Source organism: Salmo trutta, chromosome 29, assembly GCF_901001165.1.
Source record: "Salmo trutta chromosome 29, fSalTru1.1, whole genome shotgun sequence".
In the NCBI taxonomy this organism is placed as follows: domain Eukaryota; kingdom Metazoa; phylum Chordata; class Actinopteri; order Salmoniformes; family Salmonidae; genus Salmo; species Salmo trutta.
In genome coordinates, this window is record NC_042985.1 from 32,995,558 (window position 1) to 33,022,798 (window position 27,241).

Genomic DNA, 27,241 nt, shown 5'->3' on the forward strand with positions numbered 1-27,241 from the left:
TTAGTGCTTTTTGAGGTCGGTTCGGTTTCCGTTCGATTATTTAAAAAATAATCACGGTTTTCCATTTCCGTTGGGATATTTTGTTTAGACATTATATGCACTATGCGTTATGTGTGTTGAATGCTCTAACAACACTGAATTAACCGTTAATAAAAGTCCCTTGGTGTTAGTGACTGCCCATTACTGCTTATCAACATTTATTCACATTACTTTACTTGAATCAAATATTTTATTTGATGACTTTATCATTTCATTCCAAGTCATCATCTCATCTCTTTACATGTGTAGCCTATACTGTCTGACAAAATCACAATTTTAGTAGTTCTTCAAAGTGTTTTTATTTATTTAATTTAACCTTTATTTAACTAGGCAAGTCAGTTAAGAACAAATTTGTATTTACAATGACGGCCTAGGAACTGTGGGTTAACTGCCTTGTTCAGGGGCAGAATGACAGATTTTTACTTTGTCAGCCCGGGATTTGATCTAGCAACCTTTCGGGTACTGGCCCAATGCTCTAACCACTAGGCTACCTGCTGCCCCACGATAGTTCACATATTCCATGGAGGGCCGAGTGTCTGCGGGTTTTTACTCAAACCTTGTACTTGATTGATTGAATTAAGGTCACTGATTAGTAAGGAACTCCCCTCACCTGGTGGTCTAGGTCTTTAATTGAATGGAAAAACCAAAAAGCCGCAGACACTCGGCCCTCTGTGGAATGAGTTTGACATCCCTGACTTAGATCATGTATTTTCAGGCTCGTGAAGCAACTGCTTTCTATCCCTCTTGATCGCACGTCTCTTCTCTCAGTATCTGTGTCTGCTCCACACAGACCGGACAAGTTTAAGCCGTCGCGCAATTGATTATGGTCATTGTAGTTAAATATATATATATATATATATATATATATATATATATATATAGCTGTGAACTGATTGCCCCCCATCTATCTTCAGAGCTCGTGCTTCTAGGTGACCTAAACTGGGACATGCTTAACACCCCAGCCATCCTACAATCCAAGCTTGATGCCCTCAATCTCACACAAATTATTAATGAACCCACCAGGTACAACACCAAAGCCGCAAACACTGGCACCCTCATAGATATCATCCTAACCAACGTGCCCTCTAAATACACCTCTGCTGTTTTCAACCAAGATCTCAGCGATCACTGCCTCATTGCCTGCACCCGTAATGGGTCAGCAGTCAAACGACCTCCACTCATCACTGTCAAACGCTCCCTGAAACATTTCAACGAGCAAGCCTTTCTAATCGACCTTGCCCTGGTATCCTGGAAGGATATTGACCTCATCCCGTCAGTAGAGGATGCCTGGTTATTTTTTAAAAATGCCTTCCTCACCATCTTAAATAAGCATGCCCCTTTCAAGAAATTTAGAACCAGGAACAGATATAGCCCTTGGTTCTCCCCAGACCTGACTGCCCTTAACCAACACAAAAATATCCTGTGGCGTTCTGCATTAGCATCGAACTGCCCCCGCGATATGCAACTTTTCAGGGAAGTTAGAAACCAATACACACAGGCAGTTAGAAATGCCAAGGCTAGCTTTTTCAAACAGAAATTTGCTTCCTGCAACTCAAACTCTAAAAAGTTCTGGGACATTGTAAAGTCCATGGAGAATAAGAACCTCCTCCCAACTGCCCACTGCACTGAGGATAGGAAACTCTGTCACCACCGATAAGCCCACTATAATTGAGAATTTCAATAAGCATTTTTCTACGGCTGGCCATGCTTTCCACCTAACTACCCCTACTGCATTCAACAGCACTGCACTCCCCACAGCTACTCGCCCAAGCCTCCCCCATTTCTCCTTCTCCTAAATCCATTCAGCTGATGTTCTGAAAGAGCTGCAAAATCTGGACCCCTACAAATCAGCTGGGCTTGACAATCTGGACCCTTTCTTTCTAAAATTATCTGCCAAAATTATTGCAACCCCTATTACTAGCCTGTTCAACCTCTTTCGTGTCGTCTGATATTCCCATAGATTGGAAAGCAGCTGCTGTCATCCCCCTCTTCAAAGGAGGTGACACTCTTGACCCAAATTGCAACAGACCTATATCCATCCAACCCTGCCTTTCTAAGGTCTTCGAAAGCCAAGTCAACAAACAGATTACCGACCATCTCGAATCCCACCGCACCCTCTCCACTATGCAATCTGGTTTCAGAGCTGGTCATGGGTGCACCTCAGCCACGCTCAAGGTCCTAAACGACATCGTAACCGCCGTCGATAAGAAACAATACTGTGCTGCCGTATTCATTGACCTGGCCAAAGCTTTTGACTCTGTTAATCACCACATCCTCATCGGCAGACTCAGTAGCCTTGGTTTCTCAAACGATTGCGTCGCCTGGTTCACCAACTTCTTCTCTGACAGAGTTCAGTGTGTCAAATCGGAGGGCCTACTGTCCGGACCTCTGGCAGTCTCTATGAGGGTACCACAGGGTTCAATTCTTGGGCCAACTCTTTTCTCTGTATACATCAATGATGTCGCTCTTGCTGCTGGTGAATCTCTGATCCACCTCTACGCAGACGACACCATTCTGTATACTTATGGCCCTTCTTTGGACACTGTGTTAACAACCCTCCAGACGAGCTTCAATGCCATTCAACTCTCCTTCCGTGGTCTCCAACTGCTCCTAAACACAAGTAAAACTAAATGCATGCTCTTCAACCGATCGCTGCCTGCACCTGCCCGCCTGTCCAGCATCACTTCTCTGGACGGTTCTAACTTAGAATTTGTACCTAGGTGTCTGGTTAGACTGTATACCTAGGTGTCTGGTTAGACTGTAAACTCTCCTTCCAGACTCACATCAATCATCTCCAATCCAAAGTTAAATCTAGAATTGGCTTCCTATTTCGCAACAAAACATCCTTCACTCATGCTGCCAAACATACCCTCGTAAAACTGACCATCCTACCAATCCTCGACTTCGGCGATGTCATTTACAAAATAGCCTCCAATACCCTACTCAACAAGCTGGATGGAGTCTATCACAGTGCCATCCGTTTTGTCACCAAAGCCCCATATACTACCCACCACTGCGACCTGTACGCTCTCGTTGGCTGGCCTTCACTTCATAATCGTCGCCAAACACATTGGCTCCAGGTCATCTACAAGACCCTGCTAGGTAAAGTCCCCCCTTATCTCCGCTCACTGGTCACCATAGCAGCACCCACCTGTAGCACGCGCTCCAGCAGGTATATCTCTCTGGTCACCCCTAAAGCCAACTCCTCCTTTGGTCGTCTCTCCTTCCAGTTCTCTGCTGCCAATGACTGGAACGAACTACAAAAATCTCTGAAACTGGAAACACTTATCTCCCTCACTAGCTTTAAGCACCAGCTATCAGAGCAGCTCCCAGATCACTGCACCTGTACATAGCCCATCTATAATTTAGGCCAAACTACTACCTCTTCCCCTACTGTATTTATTTACTTTATTTATTTTGCTCCATTGCACCATATTATTTATATTTTAACTTTGAACTTTCTTCAAACTACAAATCTACCATTCTAGTGTTTTACTTGCTATACTTTATTTACTTTGACACCATGGCCTTTTTTGCCTTTACCTCCCTTATCTCACATCATTTGCTCACATTGTATATAGTCTTATTTTTTTCTACTGCATCATTGATTGTATGTTGTTTTACTCCATGTGTAACTCTGTGTTTTTGTATGTTGTCGAACTGCTTTGCATTATCTTGGCCAGGTCGCAATTGTAAATGAGAACTTGTTCTCAACTTGCCTACCTGGTTAAATAAAGGTGAAATAAATAAATGAATAAATAAATAAAATATACATACATACAGTTAAAGTCGGAAGTTTACATGCACCTTAGCCAAATACATTTAAACTCAGTTTTTCACAATTCCTGACATTTAACCCTAGTAAAAAATCCCTGTTTTAGGTCAGTTAGGATCACCAATTTATTTTAAGAATATGAAATGTCAGAATAATAGTAGAGAGAATGATTTATTTCAGCTTTTCTTTCTTTCATCACATTCCCAGTGGGTCAGAAGTTTACATACACTCAATTAGTATTTGGTAGCATTGCCTTTAAATTGTTTAACTTGAGTCAAACGCTTCGGGTAGCCTTCCACAAGCTTCCCATCAATAAGTTAGGTGAATTTTGTCCCATTCCTCCAGACAGCTGGTGTAACTGAGTCAGGTTTGTAGGCCTCCTTGCTCGCACACAATTTTTCAGTTCTGCCCACAAATGTTCTATAGGATTGAGGTCAGGGCTTTGTGATGGCCACTCCAATACCATGACTTGGTTGACCTTAAGCCATTTTGCCACAACTTTGGAAGTATGCTTGGGGTCATTGTCCATTTGGAAGACCCATTTGCGACCAAGCTTTAGCTTCCTGACTGATGTCTTGAGATGTTGCTTCAATATATCCACAGAATTTCCCTTCCTCATGATGCCATCTATTTTGTGAAGTGCACCAGTCCCTGCTGCAACAAAGCACCCCCACAACATGATGCTGCCACCCCCGTGCTTCACGGTTGGGATGGTGTTATTACGGCTTGCAAGCCTCCCCCTTTTTCCTTCGAACATAACGATGGTCTTTATGGCCAAACAGTTCTATTTTTGTTTCATCAGACCAGAGGACATTTCTCCAAAAAGTTAGATCTTTGTCCCCATGTTCAGCTGCAAACCGTAGTCTGGCTTTTCGTATGGCGGTTTTGGAGCAGTGGCTTCTTCCTTGCTGAGCGGCCTTTCAAGTTATGTCAATATAGGACTCGTTTTACTGTGGATATAGATACTTTTGTACCCGTTTCCTCCAGCATCTTCACAAGGTCCTTTGCTGTTGTTCTGGGATTGATTTGCACTTTTCGCACCAAAGTACGTTCATCTCTAGGAGACAAAACGCATCTCCTTCCTGAGCGGTATGACGGCTGCATGGTCCCATGGTGTTTGTACTTGCGTACTATTGTTTGTACAGATGAATATGGTACATTCAGGCATTTGGAAATTACTCCCAAGGATGAACCAGATTTGTGGAGTTCCACAATTTTTTTCTGAGGTCTTGGCTGATTTCTTTTGATTTCCCCATGATGTCAAGCAAAGAGGCACTGCGTTTGAAGGTCGGCCTTGAAATACATCCACAGGTACACCTCCAATTGACTCAAATGATGTCAATTAGCCTATCAGAAGCGTCTAAAGCCATGACACCCTTTTCTGGAATTTTCCAAGCTGTTTAAAGACACAGTCAACTTAGTGTATGTAAACTTCTGACCCACTGGAATTGTGATACAGTGAAATATATGTCTGTAAACAATTGTTGGAAAAATGTGTTGTGTCATGACAAAGTAGATGGCCTTACCGACTTGCCAAAACTATAGTTTGTTTAACAAGAAATTTGTGGAGTGGTTGAAAAACAAGTTTTAATGACTTCTACTTAAGTGTATGTAAACTTCTGACTTCAACTGTATTTGTATATATATTTGGTTAATCTCAGCAGTAATAATCTTTAACTTTGAGAATGAACATGTGCATTTTTTTCAACTCTGGGTGTAACATCAATTGATGGATTCAGAGAATTAGTTTGCAGAGAAAATTCTCCTCAATCAGAAACTGCAATACTCTGAAAGCTCTGGGGTAATTTACCATGAGGTTAATCTGGAATTGCATTGATTAGTGTTTAGCAAGAAATGTTCTCATGCTACCATACTCGTGCAGCTCTATCTTACCAAAGGCTGCAAACTGCAGTGGCAGACGGTCTGCGACTGACATAAAAACCCAATAACAGCCACCTCGGCTCACAGCGAGTCTATTTACATGTTTGCTTCTGTCTTGCAGCTCAAGCTATTGAACTATCCTTACCTGTAATCCTCAATCCTTAGCTGAAGGTCCCCGTCTAGGATGTACCCAGCAATAATGAAAGGATTTCAGGCAGAAAAGAAGTGAGAGAAAGAGAGAGATGCAGGTGGTTGGGGAGGGAGAGAATGCCCCCCTCTATTATGCACTGTGTCAAAGCCCCACTTCCACCTGGGTAGAGATCAGAACGGTGGCTCTGTTTATTCACAAGGTAATGTGATGAAGGGATATTATGGAGCTGTATCCCTGCTCCCGTTCTGTATAATGGAATTGAGTGCTATAATAAAGTCCAAGTCAAACCGTCAGCAGATGCCTTAAATTGCTTCCAATCCCCTTAACAAATCTGATTGAGAGTTTATGAATAACTCCAAAGCATCCCTCTCCAACTACACACATAGGCCTAGTGTTTTCCTTGAAAATACGTCAAATTGAGGATCGATTTTAGATAGACGCTATATTCCTTCTAGATTGGATCTGGAGATTCTTTCCGGAGTCATCTGCATACCCAACATGTAGAAGCCAACAGCATTGATTTGCTTTGCTTTAGAATCTCCCACTCTCCTTCTCAAGACCGTCTACAGCCCACTATTCTTCTCATGCTGTTTGTCTGCCGTAGTTGCTGTAATGTACGCCAGCTCTCTGTATCAGAGAAATGAACTCGTCACTTTGTTGCGTCTCCTTCCTCCACTCAGAAAGATGGGCAACAGGGAAGGTCAGTGTATATAGAGTATTGGAAAAGATGAGGGATTTCTCCAGAGTTGTCTCCTCTTCCCTAGAGCACCCCACTCCCTTTCTGTGGGTCTCCCTGTTTCCCAACATGTGTTCATGATGCCTCAGGGAAAAATCTGCTCCAAAGCAGAGCACGAGGAAGAGTTTGCAAACCCATCATAGGGCCAGGTATTCCTAACACTGAGAGTATGGATGTGGGGGATGGAACTCCACACAGTGCTCTCGATTCAACACTCATTAGACTTAATTGAATATTTCTAACAAAGCTGCGGGATAATGTTTCCACTTCTCAAACATGAGCTCTCTCCCTTAGCTTTTTGTATGTTTCTCATTGTAATCTGTATTAGATAGATAATATGTGTGTAACACAGCAAGCCAGACGGATAGATACACATTTTTTGTTGTTGTAAATGTATGTTTTGTAACTACGTTTGGGATCATGCTTTGCGCCTTTCTCCAAACTGTTTGCATAGTCATTTCATGATTTAATTGTCATTTCCATAGACACTAATCAATCAAGTAATTCCCATAACATGTCATGTTTAGCTGCTGCATTGCAGTTTCTATGTAGACATGTATGTGTGAAGTCTGTCAGGGCATGAATAGAACAACAACTTTTTATGGCATGTTTCCCCTAAAGGTATAATCTAAAATGTGCTCGTTAATATTTTAATCCTGGAGTTCTTTGAAATATGCATGCCATAATGGAGAGGTAGTATGCCAAGCAACCACGGAATAGAGCACAGAGGTTTTCGCAGTGCATGCTGGGAAATCTCCGGCAGCCAATGAAGAAAAGGCGCTGTGTGAAATGCTGGATTGGTCCACATGTACAAGTGGTCTAAAATGAGAGTGTGAAATGAACACTGTTAATCAAGACTATATAAATAATTTCTCTATAATTTGAATCTAATTTAATCTGGGGCTCTGGAACATGATCAATAATCACTCTTTTCCTTTTTTTATGTCACTCCATGTTATTATCAGTGACACTCCTGATTATTCAATTAAGGAGGCAATAAGACTGAAAGGACACTTGATTTGAGCTGATTGAATGGGCTTCATCAGGTTCCATGATAAGGAGAGGTAAAGAGATACCCAGTCATCGGATCTGTAATGGCTGGCTCAAATCGACTATGGTTATCCTGCAAGTAACAATTAGCCTACCTCATCTGTAAATATATTCATGGTCTTGTGTGTTTTCTTCAACAACAAAAAAATGATTATATTCTTAGGAGGAGAATATTAACTGAATCGAACATAATCACCCCTAATCCACGAAAGGAGGTGGGAGAAACAATCAACTGATTTAAAGATGAACACTTTGGAATTAAGATGTTCGAAATCGCTTTGTTGGGATTTTCTGCTTCGTAGGTTTTCATCCACAGATGCATCTGATTTTTACTCCAATGCCACGGCTTGTTAGTCTTGGTGTAATTAAACAATCTGTTCTCTATTTTAAAGCTGCAATATGTTACTTTTTTGGCTGAGACCAAATTCACGTAGAAATGCAAGTTATAGATCTTTCATTCTCATTGAACACAGGTATTAAGAAACTGTAGATCTGTTTTATGTGCGCTATTTCTATGCTTCCCGTTCTTAAGTTTCGTTTTTGCATCTATTACTTTCGGTTTTGTAAACCAGATGAAAATACAATATTTTTGGTTATGGAAAATATACTTCACAGCAGTTTAAACGGTACAATGATTCTCTACACTATACTTGCTTGTTTTGTGACAAACTGAATTTAGCAAAACTATTAGAATTTTAGCAACTAGGAAATGCCGAAGCGATTTCTACTTAGGGCACCTTTTAATAATTAAGACTGTTTCTTTAATTAGTCTAGTTGCAGGATTGCAACCACAAAACTATGACATGACAAATCACTTAGAGCCCAGAGCCTTTACTCATACCTGAATTATGCATTCATTGGAGTCACGGGTTGAAAATGAACGAATCGGTTTCGAAGTCTATCCATTTGCCGGTACTGTATATCAACCTTCAAGTGTATGCACCTTTTTGTAATTAGTTTTGTATTTTAAGGTCATGATGAATGTCTTTCCCTAATGAATTATTCTCGGGAACCCAGACCCTAGGCAACAGCAGTGATTAGGGTCTGGGATGAATGACGGACTCTCTTGATAACTTCGAGGGGGAGGGGGGATCAGGAGGGTCCTCCTCAGACAGACAAATCACGAGGCATGCCGAAACGTTGCGATTCGATACCAACGTTTGCCGGTATAAAGCAGTGGTTTTAGTGAAGGTAGTTGACGCAAACTAGCCACTTGAGGAATGCACTCATTAAAAGTAACCTCCGTTATTCCCATCTTGTTAGCTACTATTTTGTGTCTGGGGGATGTGAGCAACATGTGGATAAGGCCGTGACGTTGGCAGTGTCGTAGTTCCTCTATGCCAAACTGACGTTGTGTTCGTACAGACTTGTCGACAGGAAATTTGATACATTAAGGGAGGCAACCTGTCTGTCTATAGAGACTTCTTATGAATAGGATAGGCCTATTTTTAATATATGTCATGAAAAAGGTGAAGAGAAGCCACATGGTAAACTCTTATTATCACTGTGTAGAGGTGAACAGTAACTACTGCCGTCTTCACGGACTTTTAATTAACCCAAGCTTTCACAACTGTCATAACACAGAAAGAAGATGAGCGCAAGTTCCAAATCCTGTCACATTGATATAAATACATTGGAATATTTTACCATGACATGTATTTTATGTTCATCAGTACTTTTCCATGCGTAATGGAATTCATAAAATCCTGTCATGATATTATCTACAATTTGTGTTCCACTGGCGTTCTTGCCACAACCACATTTTTGTTTTATTAGTTGTATGTACGGGATACACATGGTACACACGTCTAATGAAATGCTTACTTGCAGGTTCCTTCTCGACAAATAAATAACAACAATAACATATAATAAAAGGAACATAAAGTAAATGGCTCAGTAGAATAAAATGAACATTTTAGCATAAGTATAATACAGGAAGGCAATATTTATAGTCCAATATTTACACTTGGGGAGAGGCAAGTATTTTCAATTGTGCAGTATTTAGCAATCATAGTAAGAGTCTGATAGCAGTAGTTGTGTGTGTGTGTGTGTGTGTGTGTGTGTGTGTGTGTGTGTGTGTGTGTGTGTGTGGCGCTAAAATGTGGAAAATCAGAGCAGGTGGGCAGACCAGTTCAAGTGTTCAGCAGTCTGATGTCTTGTAGATACAAACTGTTCTGACCTCATGCTCTGATACTGTCTCCCCCACGGTAACGGAATGAACAGCTTATGGCTGGGGTGTGTGGGGTTTTTGAAAATGCTGCAGGCCTTACCCCGGCACTGTTTCTAGTAGATGTCCTGGATGGGTGGGAGCACATTCCATTTATATTGTGTTATATTGACTACTACTGGGTTTTCCTGATATCCATTTTACTCAAATAGTGGTGCCATTGTAAAAAGTGTACTACGTGTACAACTGTGTAAAACCAAGTGACGGAAGAAGTTTATACAGCCGTTTATTTTACTGGGCAGAGGTCTTTTATAGAGCCACTATAAAATACAATGGTAGGTCCGTTACTGTGAAGCAGGGAGAGGAGGAGGATGGAGAGGAGTAGGAGGAGTGGCCCGTGGGGAATGTAAGTGTTTACAGGATTTCTCAGTGATGTGGAGAGCTCCCCTGCCTCGTCCATGCCCCCTCTAATCAGACAGGCAGATAGACACCCACTGCTAGTTGGGGAGAGCTTTCTTTATAGCCTGATTATGGAACCTGTTTACTCCTCATCAGCAGACTGCAGGAGGCTACACACTCCACATGGATCACAAGTCTGAAGATCACAGATGAAGTGAGAGAGAGACTCATGGAAAGTGAGAATGCAGCTAAACTCAGCGGTTCCTTCAGCAGCACACTATGAAATGTATAGCAGTGCCTCTCTCCAAAGGTCTCTATCTATCTGTATGGATAACCTCTCCACCCCAGTCCTCTCTGTATCTGCTGCCCACAGTGAGACCATTGATCAAAGCAACTTCTCTGTGGGTGAGATTATTGCTCCCTTCCATGAAAAGGGCATCTGCCTGCATGAAGGCAGATTAAAGGCCCATGTGTTGTGTGGAATTTTCTTTGTGTGCCTTCCATTTTGCCACACTTAGACTTATCACAGTTAGATGTTGGATTTCCATGGGCGGTATGAAGCAGACACTGCATGAGTGGAATAGGAATATTGACTTAAGAGTAAAGGACAACACTCTACTCCAAAAATCTGTTTAATATCTCACTGAAATTGGAAGACACCATCCAAATTATCATGCTGTCTTTTACAGTGCACAGAATATAAGTGCTTTTCACTTATGACTAGTGTATTTCTATATGGAGAAGACACATTGGACCCTGCAGGCATTTTTCCTGCCACCCTGATAATGTTAGACGCGTTGAGAATTTTAATTTAGTATTTTGTCTTGCATGTGATATCTCACAATAGATTAATTAATAACTGTAGGGATAGGGATCCCAGCTAAATTGTTCCATCCTTTTTCCTTCTTTCTTAGTGTTGTTGCTGAGTTCCCCCAGCCCTGAGCTTAACAGGGAGCCCAAGGGCTAATCACTACCATTTAGTTAATGTACAAATAGCTTTTCTGCAGACTGGAGGTTGCTTCTAAAAGTGCAGCATCATTTAGAATTAAATTGAGAGAGAAATTAAGAATAATTGCTGCGGAGCGGATGTCAAAAGAAAAGCACTGAAATATGTACAGTACCAGTGAAAAGTTTGGACACCTACTCATGCAAGGGTTTTTCTTTATTTTTACTATTTTCTACATTGTAGAATAATAGTGAAGACATCAACACTATTAAATGACACATATGAAATCATGTAGTAACCAAAAAAGTGTTAAACAAATTAAAATGTTATACGTTTTAGATTCTTCAAAGTAATTCAAAATTCTAAAGGCACAAACGCATCTGATCTTTTTTGCAGGTGCATGGTAAAAGTTGAATAAAATGAGAAAAAAGAAGAAACCTGCACACTGCTCTTGATAGTAACACTGCTCTTTAATAAGCTTTACATATCGGATTCTTCAAAGTAGCCACCCTTTGCCTTGATGACAGCTTTGCACACTCTTGGCATTTGCTCAACCAGCTTCACCTGGAATGCTTTTCCAACAGTCTTGAAGGAGTTCCCACATATGCTGAGCACTTGTTGGCTGCTTTTCCTTCACTCTGTGGTCCAACTCATCCCAAACCATATCAATTTGGTTGAGGTCGGATGATTTGTGGAGGCCAGGTCATCTGATGCAGCACTCCATCACTCTCCTTCTTGGTCAAATAGCATGTTGGGTCATTGTCCTGTTGAGCGCAAACCAGATGGGATGACGTATCGCTGCAGAAGGCTGTGGTAGCCATGCTGGTTAAGTGTGCTTTGAATTCTAAATAAATCCCTGACAGTGTCACCAGCAAAGCACCATCACACCACCTCCTCCATGCTTCACGGTGGGAACCACACATGCGGAGATCATCCGTTCAGCTACTCTGCGTCTCACAAAGACACGGTGGTTGGAATCAAAAATCTCAAATTTGGACCAGTCTAATGTCCATTGCTCGTGTTTCTTGGCCAAAGCAAGTCTCTTCTTGTTGTTGTTGTTCTTTAGTAGTGGTTTCTTTGCAGAAATTCGACTATGAAGGCCTGATTCACTCATTCTCCTCTGAACAGTTGATGTTGAGATGTGTCTGTTACTTGAACTTTGTGAAGCATTTATTTGGACTGGAATATCTGAGGCTGGTAACTCTAATGAATGTATACTCTGCAACAGAGGTAACTCTAGGGCTTCCTTTCCTGTGGTGGTCCTCATAAGCCAGTTTCATCATAGCACTTGATGGTTTTTGTGACTGCACTTGAAGAAACTTTCAAAGTTCTTGAAATATTCCGGATTGACTGACCTTCATGTCTTAAAGTAATGATGGACTGTCATTTCTCTTTGCTTAATTGAGCTGTTCTTGTCATAATACACATTAAGAAGGAAATAAATTCCACAAATTACCTTTTAACAAGGCACACCTGTTAATTGAAATGGATTCCAGGCGACTACCTCATGAAGCTGGTTGAGAGAATGCCAAGTGTGCAAAGCTGTCAACAAGGCAAAGGGTGGCTACTTTAAAAAATCTCAAATATAAAATATATTTAGATTTGTTTAACACTTTTTGGTTACCACATGATTCCATATGTGTTATTTCATAGTTTTGATGTCTTCACTATTATTCTACAATGTAGAAAATAATAAAAAGAAAGAAAAACCCTTGAATGAGTAGGTGTGTCCAAACTTTTGACTGGTACTGTATATTATGTAAGAAAAGAAAACACTTCACTTTTCATCATGTTCCTATCTTCTCTCTCTCTTGCCATTGGGCTTACTACTCTCACACTGTGAACTGAAGTGTGATTGGACAGTACAATGCAGGAGAAACAGACTAGCTGAACACAGTAGAGAATAATCAATTTGATGAACAGCACTGCACAGTCAGAAACCAACTAATTCAGTGGCCTTGTGATTAGTGTGAGTGTCCGACCTGAGATTGGAAGGTTGGGAGTTTGATCCCCGGCTGAGTCATACCACATACTGTAAAAATGTGACCCGATCTGTCTCTGCTTGGCACTCAGCAATAAGGAGATAGATTGGGGGTAAGGCCCTGTGATAGACTAGCGTCCTCTCCAGGGGGTGTACTTGTACATCAAGCGGACTCGCGCTGCTCCCATCAGCCATTCCGGTTCCACAAGCAAATCTACTTAACTTTTTTTACTGCACAGTCAAGGGTTGCTATAGCTTCTGTATCTATACTGTTGGCTTCTGTTCTCTATTGTACACCTCTGTGAAAATCACTGTATGCCTCAGACGGTTCCATTTGTCTCTTGATTTCTTCGGTTCTGCTAGGGAAATGGTGAATAATAGCATATTTTCTCTTTCTATTTTCAGATTTGTTCCTCACAACCCAAGATAACAATGGTCTTGGCTTCGAGACGTGGATTAATAAGGTACGACACAATCACATTTGTCTTTTATGTTGACTCTGTCTACAATTGACAACCTCTACTCAGTGAAAACATGGGTAGAGTTTTTAGTTGGGGCGGCAGGTAGCCTAGCATTGGGCCAGTAACCGAAAGGCCGCTGGTTCAAATCCCCAAGCAGACTAGGTAAAAAATATGCCGATGTGCCCTTGAGCAAGGCACTTAATCATAATTGCTTCTTAAAGTCGCTCGGTATAAGAGGGTCTTCTGAATGACACATGTAAATGTAGTTGTTTCTCTCACAGCACAGTCATTCAGAGAGACTTTATTTTTGGTAAATTTTATTCGGCCCTTCCGCTGTTGTGGTAGTTTTCATTCTGCAAGTGCACTGGTACATTCAGTTCAGGTTTTTTCGGGGTATTTAAAATTCAGGATGCGAAGGCTCACAAAGCACAAGCAGGGCACCCGCCTGTTGTGAAGAAGAGAGGGGGAGGGAAGGGTTGAGGTTGCAGGGATATGAAAAATGTGACTGAGGAAGGCGGGCAAAATGGATGAAAATGGGGGGCAGGGGAGAAAAATAGACTTTCTTTGGTGTAGTACTGTAGATGGACACTGTTCACCTCTTGCTGAGTTTGACCTCTCCAATGCTGCCACTGGTCTGTCTTTGAGCTGGAGGGAACCAATCTGACAGTGCTTTAATAATCTATTTTTATGGCCGTAATCTCCACGGGCCGTGCTGCTTTGCCTCAGCCTGTAGGGACAGTGCACCAGCCAAAGACAGACAGTACAGCAGGGAATACTTGGGTTGGTGATTAAAAGCAGGGGTGTGTTCACCAATGGTTAATCCCATCTGATTCATCCAGCCAGTTTACCCGTTCCTGTTGGTGTTCTTTTTGTTTCTATGACTTATTTTGGGAGGAAGAGGAGTTTGGTTTTGGGGTTGATGATAGAATGCACCAGTGATTGGTGGCAATAAAGTTATTGAAGTGTGTCCATGATTTAATTCACCGACGTAACACACGCACACACACACTCTGTGACAGACACAACCAGGGACTCATTTCCTGGTTTCCTCTGTGTAAGACCCCATTAATCCCTGGCTGCCACCTTTACTGGGTGGGCTTTCGTTTAACAGCCGCAGGTCATGGGCCAGTGCTTTCGCCCATTTCAACACTTCATTTTAATTACTTTTTTCTTTCCGAAGACTCCCTGGTTATCTTTCTGCTCTTCTCTCTGATTATGCAAGAACAGCCTTTGTTTCTGGAGAATACAAAGGCAGAGAGGATGCTTTTCATTGGCTAATGCCAAGCCGTGGACAACCCATTTACTTTAATACCTGATATGATCTGTCAATTCACCAGCTGAAGGAGCCGTTCCTGCTAAACAAACATGCAGGGAAAGCATTAGCTGTTTGATACTTTGATTCGTTTTCTCAGTAGTCACAGTAAAGTGAATTTGAAAAGTGCATCGTTGCATGAGAGACACACCAAATGCGCTCTGTGTAAACAGAACCTGCTGCCGTAGTCTGCGGATCTTCACACTTCAATCAGCTCTCCTCACTCAATCAGAAAGACAACACTACAGATTTAATCACGAACGCTACCGTGCCTCAAATCAGTAGGCCACCACCAGTCAATCACAAAGACTTAGATCTCCCCTACTATACTCTAGAGATGGTTAACTCGTTCCTGACTGTATCGTATTTTATATATATATATATATATTATTTTTTTTGGGGGGGGGGGGGTTTACCTCCTCTTTCTCCCCAATTTCAATCTTGTCTCATCGCTGCAACTCCCCAAAGTGCTCGGCAGGTGAAAGTCGAGTCATGCGTCCTCCGGAACATGACCTGCCAAACCGCGATTCTTAACACCCGCCCGCTTAACCCGGAAGCCTGCCGCACCAATGTGTCGGAGGAAACGCCATTCAACTGATAACCGGGTCAGCTTGCAGGTGCGTGGCCAACCACAAGGAGTAGCTAGAGCGTGATGAGCCAAGTAAAAGCCCCTCTGGCCAAACCCTCCCCTAACCTGGACGACGCTGGGCCAATTGTGCGCCGCTCTATGGGACTCCCAATCACGTCCGGTTGTGACACAGCCCAGGAACAAAACCCGGGTCTGTAGTGCACTGCATCGCCTCTAGCACGGCGATGCAGTGCATTAGAACGCTGCACCACCCGGGAAGCCTCTCTGTGTGTGATTTTTAAAACTCCCAATCAGATAGGCACCGTAAGGTAATCACACAACTCGATCTTCTTGTTTTTAAAGCACGCTCGCAATTGGTCCAGCGACCGTTCTCCACGATTTAGTCACGCATACACATGCACATACATTCACACACACATACGCACATGGACACACTCAATCAAAACACACTCAGTCAGAGCATCGCCATGTGTTTAGAACCATCCAGATGTCTGTGTTCTCCAAACACACCATCATAGGTGCTCCATGAGTCAACCCCAGACTCAATCAGATGATCACCGTGTAACGTAGCACAAACCCAATCAGTCGAGCCACACTGCGGAGCGGTGCGTCCTGCCATGCCGTAGCTGCTTGGTAGGTGGGTACTGACTGACGGAGAGAGAGGTGTGATGGATGGGCAGGTCTGGGATCACAAACTTTGACAAAACCGGCGGGAGGCGCTCACATGCTCGCGCAGTCTGAAAAGCTGCTTACTTTTTGTCTGACTGCCAGGTAATAAATAAGCACAAGCATAAAGGAAGAGCAGTGAACGAATGGGATGTTTTTTTCTGTCTTCTCGCTGAAACTATTCTCAGATGTCATAAATCACTAATGGGTCGCTCGGCAGGCCTCTGCTCTCCTACCGGGCGGGCCACATCTGCTGCTCCAGAAGGGAGAAGGAGATAAGGAGAGAGGAAGAGTTTTACAGCCCCCCAATGTCTCCCCCTTTTCTGTTTTTGTGCCAAATACACGATTCATTATGCCACATCATGTAGAGTCACGGAGTAGGGAGGGAAGTCCTGCTGCATTCACATGATGGTTTCAAAACTAAAGCAACTCCTGTTTGAGAAAAGTATTTGACGTTTTCTTTTTGGGACCCCACATTCTAAGGCAGGGGTGGGCAACTCCAGTGCTCAAGGGCCTGATTGGTGTCATACTTTTTTCTCCATCCCTAGCAAACACAGCTGATTAATCAAATTGCATTCTAAATTGACAATCATGATTAGGTGATTATTGGAGTCAGGTGTGTTAGCTGGGGCTGGGCCAAAACTGTGACACCAATCAGGCCCTCGAGGACTGGAATTGCCCACCCCTGTTCTAAGGTAACGGGGCATATCTTTGGGTTGCAAGAAGCCGGCAGAACCTACAACTGAGCCATGTGTATCCCAGCCTGCTAGTGTGTTTCTATATGTAGCTAACTGCATGGTTCTTGGGTGCAGCGTGTTCCCTCTGGCTGGAGTGTAAAGGCCAGAGGGTATCTACGTGGTAAAAGGAGAGTGTTCCTGCTCTCTGGGGCCTTGCGTCAGGGTCCGCTGAGAGCTCTGTGTTCATGAATGTCACTTGTGTTGGTCACTGGACACCAGTCCCCCAAGAGGCCAGAGTCTAATAAGAACACAGACACGCACTGACACTTCTGCCATATTTATATACGGTAAACAGAAACCATTTGTCTAGAGAGACGATTGCAGCTTGAATCTCAAAGCTCAGCCATCAAGATTTATATTAAATTATTGGTACCCTTTTATAAAGATGAGAGAAAAATACTGTATATAATAAGACAAACACTGATCTCAGTCTCCGGACTTTAACCTGTTGAAAACCTGTGGTTTGAATTGAAGAGGGCAGTGAGTTTATAAGCACAGACCGAAGGATATCAATGATCTGGAAATATTTGGTATGGTGCAATGGTCTAAGATCCCTTCCAAAGTGTTCTCCAATCTCTTTTCTTCTTCTTCTTTTTTTATTACAGCTCAGTGCCATTATCATTGCAAGGGGAGGGTGCACAAAGTATTGAAAACATGGGGTGCCAATCATTTCGACACTTATCTTTTTGAGAGAGAGAAAAAATATGACTTGTTTAAAAATCTCTTCCTTTGAGCAATTGTATTAGTATAAAATAATATAATTTCTCAATTTGTTTTGCATACAATATACAGGGTAGCTCAGTATTTGAATTATACAGTCATTTTTGCTCCTCTTTTTATCAAGGGTGTCAATAATTTCAGACCCCACTGTATCTAGCTGATCATGAGCTCATTTCTCCAACAAACACTCATTCAGTGACGACCATGACTCCCATTGAGCTCAAGGCCCTCTCCATCACCTTAGAAATAATCTGCTGACAGATTGGCATTGACACAACTCCATCTCTAAGATTATCCTAAAATAGCCCTGAAGCCCATGTCTCCTCACTACTAAATCTATGTGTAATCTCTCGCAGACTATTTATTATCTCTCGATGCCTGCTGTGCTAACAACTGATGTTGGCAGTGAGCTGACAACTGGAGGTTGTTTTGTTAGGATTGTAGGCTGCAGTATGAGCCGTTGTGCCGTTCGTTACATGTGGGTCTGTATGTGTGTGAGCGTTTTTTTTTTCTCTGTCTCTCTTGGCATTCAAGACCAAAGCACTGTCTGTTCCTTTGGCTGACTCTTAGCATGACTGCTAACTGCATGGAGCTCCTGTAGTTCAGCACACCACTGAGCTGAAATCAATTCAAACGTCAGGCTGATCATGCCTGCTCCTTCCCTGCTGTTGCCCTCGCTGCACTTTTCTACTGGTCCCCTGTCACCCGCTGTGTCCCCTGTCACCTACTCCGCCTGCCCACACAATTAAAGCAGTCCCTGACTAATGGTTGGTCAAAGAACCATGCTATTTGTCCTTTCACTCAATCATTCCGTTTTGAAATGTACAGTAGCCTACTGTATCTACTCTGGCAACTTGTGTTTATGTATATCTCAAAGGAAAAATCATTCTGCGTTTAATCTGAACTTTACTTTTTCTTTCAGGATGGGAACTTCACCAAAACCCAGCCCGGAAGTATACCAGAAAATGTCAAGAAAGTTGGCCAGTCTTGTTTCGCCGACTTTGGTGAGTTTTCTCATTCGGTCTTTTAAACTCCCAGTTCCATCATTGCTCTTTTGCAGTGCCAGGAATTGTTGGTGTCTGTCTTCAAAGGCCCCTAAACGTAACTGTCTGTGCTCTTCGGGGATGACATTTTCAAACAGCTCTGATCTAATAGGATTTCCCAGACAGAGAGAGAGCACAGAGTTTCCCAACATCTCATCTAGTTAGAACGTCTCATCTTTACTCCTTGTTCTGAAGTTTGTTGGCTTGGGTGTTGAAGTAAAATCTCAGTCCTAGTAAATGAGTTGTAATTTTAAAGTTGAAGTAGGTCCTAAACAAGGTGGCCGGACAACATTTTCAGAATTGATTTCTAGATCGACCACAGGGTTCTAATCTACTCCATATCATGAAGAAGCATATCCACTTTAAGTAAACTATTTGTTGCATTTTTACTGGATGAAACACACACACAAACAAATATATACATACACATCATTGCCAATATCAATATTTTAACAGTCAGGGGTGTCATGAAATATTTAGAGTACAAATTTCCTCATCCCAAAATGCAAATGATTCATGAGCCCAGGGAAATACCAAGGGAAATTACCTATGTGGTTTTCTGTGTGTATTTAATTCTTTATTTCAGACGGACTTGGCCTTTATGTTCAAATCTCAAGCTTATCTGAGCAAACAAGAACTTCTCACTTTTTTTCAATCTTTTTTTTAATCTTCTTTTCACTTTGTTACTATGGAAATGTCACTTCAAGCTGTTACCATGGTGAGGAAGGTTAAGCGGAGGTGGTCAAAGACCTAAAGATTCAGAGGGATAGATCTTGTCAATGCTTTTACACTTTCAGGCTCTGGAGGTTAATAAGGATCAACTAGAATGCGTTTTGCTTTTGCTCCTGTTTGTGACGCTACACGGGGCCTGGGATTAAACATATGAATAAATTAAATACAAATATAGGACAAAACACATCACGACGAGAGACAACACTACATAAAGAGAGACCTAAGACGACAACAAAGCATGGCAGCAACACATGACAACGCAGCATGGTGGCACACAACATGACAACAACATGGTAGCAACACAACATGGCAGCAGGACAAAACAGGGTCCAAACATTATTGGGCACAGACAATAGCACAAAGGGCAAGAAGGTAGAGACAACAATACATCACGCAAAGCAGCCACAACTGTCAGTAAGAGTGTCCATGATTGAGTCTTTGAATGAAGAGATGGAGATAAAACTGTCCGGTTCGAGTGTTTGTTGCAGCTCATTCCAGTCACTAGCTGCAGCAAACTGAAAAGACGAGCGACCCAGGGATGTGTGTGCTTTGGGGACCTTTAACAGAATGTGACTGGCAGAACGGGTGTTGTATGTGGAGGATGAGGGCTGCAGTATATATCTCAGATAGGGAGGAGTGAGGCCTAAGAGGGTTTTATAAATAAGCATCAACCAGTGAGTCTTGCGTCAGGTATACAGAGATGACCAGTTTACAGAGGAGTATAGAGTGCAGTGATGTGTCCTATAAGGAGCATTGGCGGCAAATTTGATGGCCGAATGGTAAAGAACATCTAGCCGCTCGAGAGCACCCTTACCTGCCGATCTATAAATTATGTCTCTGTAATCTAGCATGGGTAGGATGGTCATCTGAATAAGGGTTAGTTTTGCAGCTGGGGTGAAAGAGGAGTGATTACGATAGAGGAAACCAAGTCTAGATTTAACTTTAGCCTGCAGCTTTGATATGTGCTGAGAGAAGGACAGTGTACCGTCTAGCCATACTCCCAAGTACATGTATGAGGTGACTACCTCAAGCTCTAAACCCTCAGAGGTAGTAATCACACCTGTGGGGAGAGGGGCATTCTTCTTACCAAACCACATGACCTTTGTTTTGGAGGTGTTCGGAACAAGGTTAAGGGCAGTGAAAACTTGTTGGACACTAAGAAAGCTTTGTTGTAGAGCGTTTAACACAACATCCGGAGAGGGGCCAGCTGAGAATCAGTGTCACATGTGCAGGTGGTACTGTTTAAATGGAAAAGGATGACTAATGAATCAAGACGGACTGACCATTCATTGTATGAAACACAAGGAGTGTTGATGTTGGCGCTCCCAATTGCTGCACGTTGCCCTCTCATTACCTTCTATTAAAACCATTTAAATTCATTATATTTTCCATCATTTTCTTTTTCTGCGCTTGCTTGCACTTGAAAAGGTTCTCCCACACCACACACACACACACACGCATACATTTGCTCGTCTCTGCCGATAAAGTAACGAATCAGAGGTGAGGTTGCTACTGACTGACTATTAGATCGATGGAGCACAATGTGGCGCTCTGGCCTGCTTTAGAAGAGATTGTCTTTGACATGGCAGGACCTAGGGAGGGGATGGAATGTCCAATACTGACACACACACACCCTCACCCAAACACAGTGCAGGGAGAACTATGGTCAATTGTAGCAGCCGCTTCTTGGTTGGCCTTCCACCAGTCACCAAGGGCATCATGATGCTAACGTGGCCCCTGTCACTGCATCAAGCCAGGTAGGCATGAGCACCGGGAGCAAAGGCCAGCACACGCCTGCAACGAGTTTAAAGAGCTTAATTGCGCTTGATCTTCAAAGCACGTTATCCTTGATTTCACTTTTGTTCCCTGAGAGCCTTTGGTGCCGATTTGAATATCAGCACCTAATTAAAAATATATATTGGATTCAGAGCACCTGTTCTTTGGAGATGGGGGGGGGTATATGACCTCCGGGAGAGGAATGAAAGAGGAGACTGGATGCTTCAAAGACTCAAATGATTTCAATGTGCGAGAAATAAAAAGGAAAAAAAGGGCACAGAAAAGCTGGATGTGTGCAGATAGAACAGAGACCGAGGGAGATGGAGCTGGGAGAGGGAGGACTACAGAGAGGGAGATAGGAAAGTGAGGAGCGTGACGCGTCTGCTTGATTCGGAGTGGGAATTATTCTGATCACACTCCAAGCTTTCAATTTTCGCCTACACCTCAGTGAGAGATGGCGGATACAGGAGTGACCTTCCTCCTAAAGCGCTTCTCCAACTCACACACTCACTGCATCATCAACAATTCATCCGTAACATGAATCTATGAGCTTTCAAATAGTGATAAAGGTAATATAATGTTGGGCTGTTTCCATTTTACGTCCACATGCATACACATTCATTGTGGGGTTTTTCAGTGTTACCAATTCTAAGATGAGCCTTTCTTCCAAAGACTCATCAGACAGGTGTGTCAAACTCATTCCATGGAGGGCCTGCAGTTTTTTTTTCTCTCCCCCTTTTTAGTTAAGACCTAGACAACCAGGTGAGGGGAGTTCCTTACTAATTAGTGACCTTAATTCATCAATCAAGGACAAGGGTGAAGCGTAAACCCGCAGAGACACTGCCTTCCGTGGGATGAGTTTTTGACACGTGCATCAGAATGACTCGGTTAGAGTGTCTGTTGAAGTAAGCCGCCAGGTTAACGGCTGCATCCGCTGGTGCAACACTTCCGTCACACTATAGCCACGCCACCCTAGTCTTAATGCATGCACAACATACGCCAGACAAAACATTCCCATCTGCCTTATCGTAGCTGTAATTGCATTTCTCAAAGCGACAGCGCCCAATGCATAATTCATTGATGGAGACTGCACAGCTAAGGACCACGGGAAGAGTTGACTGCTAATGCAGTTAGAGGAATTACGTTGATGACATGATGATTTGTGTTCTGTTTTTTTTCTTCTTTTCTCTCCGAGCTGAAGTAGCTCATGTACTAGCGTACATCTGAGGTGACGTTTTAAAAACCTGAACGCTACCCGGTCGATTTCCTCTCCTCCATTAGTGTCTTCATAGTGACAGCTCTGTGGTAGAACTACAGTGGTCCGTGTGCCTAGAGTCTTCTCAGGTAATGCTTTTTGAATATGTATGGGGTATTTGTGATGCACCCTCTTTTTTTTTTTTTTTCATCCCTGCCTCTCCCAGGCATTGTTTTTCTTTTTTTTCATCTCTTCTGGTGTGATATTTCTCTGTTCTCGTGGTACACTTCATCTTCTCTGTCTCTTTTTGAGAGCAGTGTTGTAGAGGCAAAATAGTGACATGTTATTCTTGGCTTTTGGATTGGGATCAGTGTCATGGTAAGAAAGTCTGAAATACTTAATGGTCGTCGTCAAGGATAACACCTCATACATAGTTCTCTTTAATCGGCGGGCACCGACACACACACACAAATACAACTTTTCACATTGACACACACACACACACACACACACACACACACAGAGACAGAGAGAGACTCCTTAGCCCTACCCAGGTCTGGTTGCATGGCAGGGTCCAGATAAGATTACAGACTTGGGGGTTGTAATGTGTCTGGCTGCAGGCTGGTTCCCTGGGCCAGGGGGATACAGGAGGTGTGGATGAGTGGAGAGTGTGTAATCTCTGGGTTTCTCTGCAGGCCCGGCCTCTGATTTGCATTGTTATTGGTCCTGTGTCGTATCCTATGAATGCCAATGGGAGTGTCACCCAGCATCATAGCTTCACCAGGCACTGCAGTTTCCCTTTCTCTCTCTCTCACTCTCTCCATCTCTCTTTCTTCTCCTCCTATCTCTCTATCTGAATAGTAATGTGGTTCATCAGTGGGAGCCAGTGCCATCCTACTGGTCTGACAGTAAACATCAGTGGATGATAACACAGAATAAATACTGACAAGCTCGCTCCGATTGTGAAACTACTGTATTAGTCTCTATCATTCACCTTTTACCTCACTCACTCTCTCCCCACCTGCCATCTCTCTCTCTCTCTCTCTCTCTCTCTTTCTTTCCTCGGTGCTCTGATTGAATGTTTTTACTCTTACCTCCGCTGTTCTGTCTCTGTTCATTTCAGTTTTCCCATCATCCTGCTTTTTTTGTTGCTCCTTGTTTTATTCATGTCTTTCTCTTTTTCTTCCAGATGGAGATGGGTCCCAGGACCACCTTCTCCCAGTGTGTCTGGACGATGCATGCCACAGGAGTGCCATCTACCTTTCTAAGCCCGGGGAACCTGAGGTACAGTACTCCCCCCCCATTGAAACCTGACAAGAGACCTCAAATCCTGCTCCATCCTTAAACTAAACTAGCCCTGCCCTCATCATTTACAGGTTTGAGTATCCGCTTTTTTTTTTTCTCCCAGGCATGAGCCTCTTGGTCGTGCTGTTAACACCAGGTTTGCTTTACGAGAGTTGCTGAGTGACACAGCCAATACCTGCACCACCTCTGTCTGATTCCGTGTCTTAGTCTCAGAACCACTCTCATAATTACTCCCCCCATCCAGGAGATCGACAGCACTCATAAGTGGCAGGACTACAATAGAGAAAATGAGTTCATAGCCACTCAGAGACTAATGAGGGTCTTGCAGAGAAGATAAGTCAGCACTGCTTTCATATTTTCCCACCACAAACGTCTGCTTTTGTATGCCTGTCACAGACAATTAAGATTTCAGCAGGAGAAGACTGAGGGAGAAGGAAATGAGAAAGATGGCAGAACATATGTTGGCTTTTGTTTGGTTGTCATACTGTTCAGTTCTTCACTGTCAGAGATGAGGAGTTGGAAAAGTTTTCCGTAGTTGATTCCATTAGCTATCGTCTAACTTTCATATTGGTGTCCTCTAGCTAGCCACTTCTACCTTTACTCACTTATCTTCTCCACTTTCTATATACTGTCACTATCCATCTTTCATCTCCCTCCGCCTCTGTTTTTCTACTCTCTCTCTCTCTCTCTCTCGTGGACTGAGCCCAGTGGGGTGGGGAGCACCACTGAGTTCCTGCTCATTTTCTCTCAGCTAGCCTGTGCAGCTCCCTCTGACCGCAGGCCACGAGACATGATTGGATTAGAAGCTTGGTAGGAGGAGATGCTCTGTTCAATCAGTGTCTGGGATCTTTGTCTGTGTAGGTACGTGTTCCTTGTATGTTCCTGCAGGTGTGTATGCTTCTGTACAGATGTGCACGTGTCATTGTGTGCAGGAACATGCCCCCCCCCCACCCCCCACACACACACACTGATTGAGACCATTTGATCTCGCGGTGTGTTATTTCCATCACGCTAATCCGCTGCTAATTCACTCACACTGCATGTGTACACGCCCTCTGAATATGAGCATAGCACACTGGGTCTCATTGAATTGCTGCATGAGAAGGGCTATTTTCTCCTATAGGTGGAACTCCATACATCTACCTACCATATCCATCCAGACCGATACCAATCCACCCCATATCCATGAAGTATTAGTGTCTCTTGTGAGTGTAGGTTTAATTTCACCCAGGCCTCTGTGTCCGTGGTCGGGGGAGGAGTCTGTGTCCCCGCTCTGACAGGATACAGAAATTTTAATGGAGTCTATATCCGGCCATTCCCCCAGAGACGGGGATCCGTGGACCGGGAGGCGGCCTAGGATTTGATTGTCCCTTAATCGGTGTGCCGGGAGGAAAGCCCATCCATAAAACATGGAGAGGGGAACGGCGGATTGTCTGAGGGGGCATGAGTAAACGCCAAGGAATGTGCAAGGAATTCCAATGCAGAGTGGGGAGGGTTCATGGGTTGGCCCGTACATCTCCACCTCCCTTCCTTCTCCCGGCACCACAAACTGTTATTCATTTCATTTTCATGTACTGCATAACCAACGCTTTGTCCCGAGGTTTGACAGTATCTGGAGCTGGTCGGATTGTTTCTTTTGTATTTATTTTGGGAGGAAGATAAATAATATTTATGTTCCTGCTGCCTGATTTGTTATTACTTTTCCTTCTCAGCATTCTGCTGTGCTGCTGGCACCATTACAGCATGGGGACACTGTCCTGAATGGAAGAGCTAGTCGAGCCGTGTGAGTGTGTGTGTGTGTGTGTGTGTGTGTGGCGTTAGGTAGCCTACGTCTTCTTGATCCATTTGGATGACCAGTCAATCATCTGAAGACTCAGGGTGTGAGTGGGAACAGACAGTGGAGTTGAATCCCAGCCAAGTCCCCGTCACCTGATTGCATAGGAGAGTGGAACAGGACATGGCCATTATCTCCACCCCACCGATTTAATATACACTGCCAAGTTTCCAGTGTGAACGAGTCAGGCCATCAGTCTGAGACAGCCGGACACAGGGCACGGTAGCACCAGGTGCCATCCACAGATACCCTCTGTCTTTGTGACATGCTGACATGTGGGTGTAGTCTGTCACCAGCTTTGTCATCAGCTCTGCCTCCCCACTCTCGCTCTCTTTTGGTCTCAGGGACACCTGTTCAATGTTTCTTTATTCATCACAGGACAATGAAATACACCCTCTCTCTCTTTCTTTGCTCTTGCTCTCTTCTTCACAAATCGGCACCTCTTGCATTTCCCCTATGTTATCTTTTTTTCACATTTGTGTTAGAAGGCATTTTTTCTTGGCTTCAATTGTTAAAAATATCGTAACATCCTCAGCATCTCTAAATCTATCAGGAGAAAAATGTGACATGCAATATACATAAATCCATCCTAGATTACATATCTAATTTAAGTAAGGGCTAAACGCCGACGTTCTGTACATTACCTTGGAATTAATGGACGACGGGATAGCGGAGTCCTTCCGTGGAGTTAATTTTTCCAAGGTAACGTACAGAGCGGAGGCGTTTTTCCCGCTTATACAGTACCACATATTCCAAAGAAAGCAATACTGAAGCACACATTTACTGGTATGGAATAGAAATGACATGTGTTTATTTATATTTTCATTTTGATAAGTACATTCAACTTTTATCATCCCAACAAACCTGGTTGCCAGAGACGTGACCCAGTAGTTCGTTTATTCGGTTGCATGATAGCTGGCAACGTTCTTATCCCTTGCTTGCTAGCTAGCCAACTATAGCTAGCACAGTCACGTCAAACAGTGCAGCCAGAATAACAGAATAGCAGCATTTGCATTTGATTAAACTGTTTTCCAGTGGCATTTATTTGGATACATCCATAACAATGAGCTGACGATTCGCGATTTCACCTGACATCGAAAAGTTGCTCTCGTCTCAGGACTGTTCATTACAGTAGAGATCACATTGCAAATGAAAGATTAGGCTAAAAGCTAGCTAAATCGTTGGTTGCTAGCAAATCTGCCAACATAACCGAATTCAACAATACCAGTTGCTGAAAACAGCTGGTCAAACTATACTGAACAAAAATATAAACGCAACAATTTCAAAGATTTTACTGAGTTACAGTTCATATAAGGAAATCAGTCAATTGAAATAAATTCATTAGGCCCTAATCTATGGATTTCACATGACTGGGCAGGGGTACAGCCATGGGTGGGCCTTGGAGGGCATAGGCCCACCCACTTGGCAGCCAGGCTCTCCCACTGGGGAGCCAGGCCCAGCCAATCAGAATGAGTTTTTCCCCACAAAAGGGCTTTATTACAGACCAGAAATATTGTTCAGCAGGGGTTATTGTGACAAAGGAGAAATGCTCACTAACAGAGATGTATAGAAATTTGTGCAGAAAATCAGCAACACTGCAAAATGCTGAGAAGGCAAAGTAATAACAAAATAAGCTTTTTGTGCATATGGAAAATATCTGGGATTTTTTTTATTCCAGCTCAGACCAACACTTTACATGTTGCATTTATATGTTTGTTCAGTGTAGAAACGTGGGAGGATTTGACA

The 27,241-nt window shown here is 43.1% G+C and overlaps 1 protein-coding gene across 2 annotated transcripts in view; it reads left to right on the top strand.

Moving 5' to 3' along the window:
• The window catches only part of LOC115167421 (T-cell immunomodulatory protein), a 112,768-nt gene that overhangs the window by 12,064 nt on the left and 73,463 nt on the right, over positions 1–27,241 (top strand). For both annotated transcript variants that reach the window (XM_029721829.1, XM_029721828.1), the window contains exons 7-9: positions 13,531–13,589; positions 18,533–18,614; positions 23,546–23,640. In XM_029721829.1, coding sequence (XP_029577689.1) covers positions 13,531–13,589; positions 18,533–18,614; positions 23,546–23,640 — 236 coding nt within the window. The remainder of the gene's footprint in view (positions 1–13,530; positions 13,590–18,532; positions 18,615–23,545; positions 23,641–27,241) is intronic.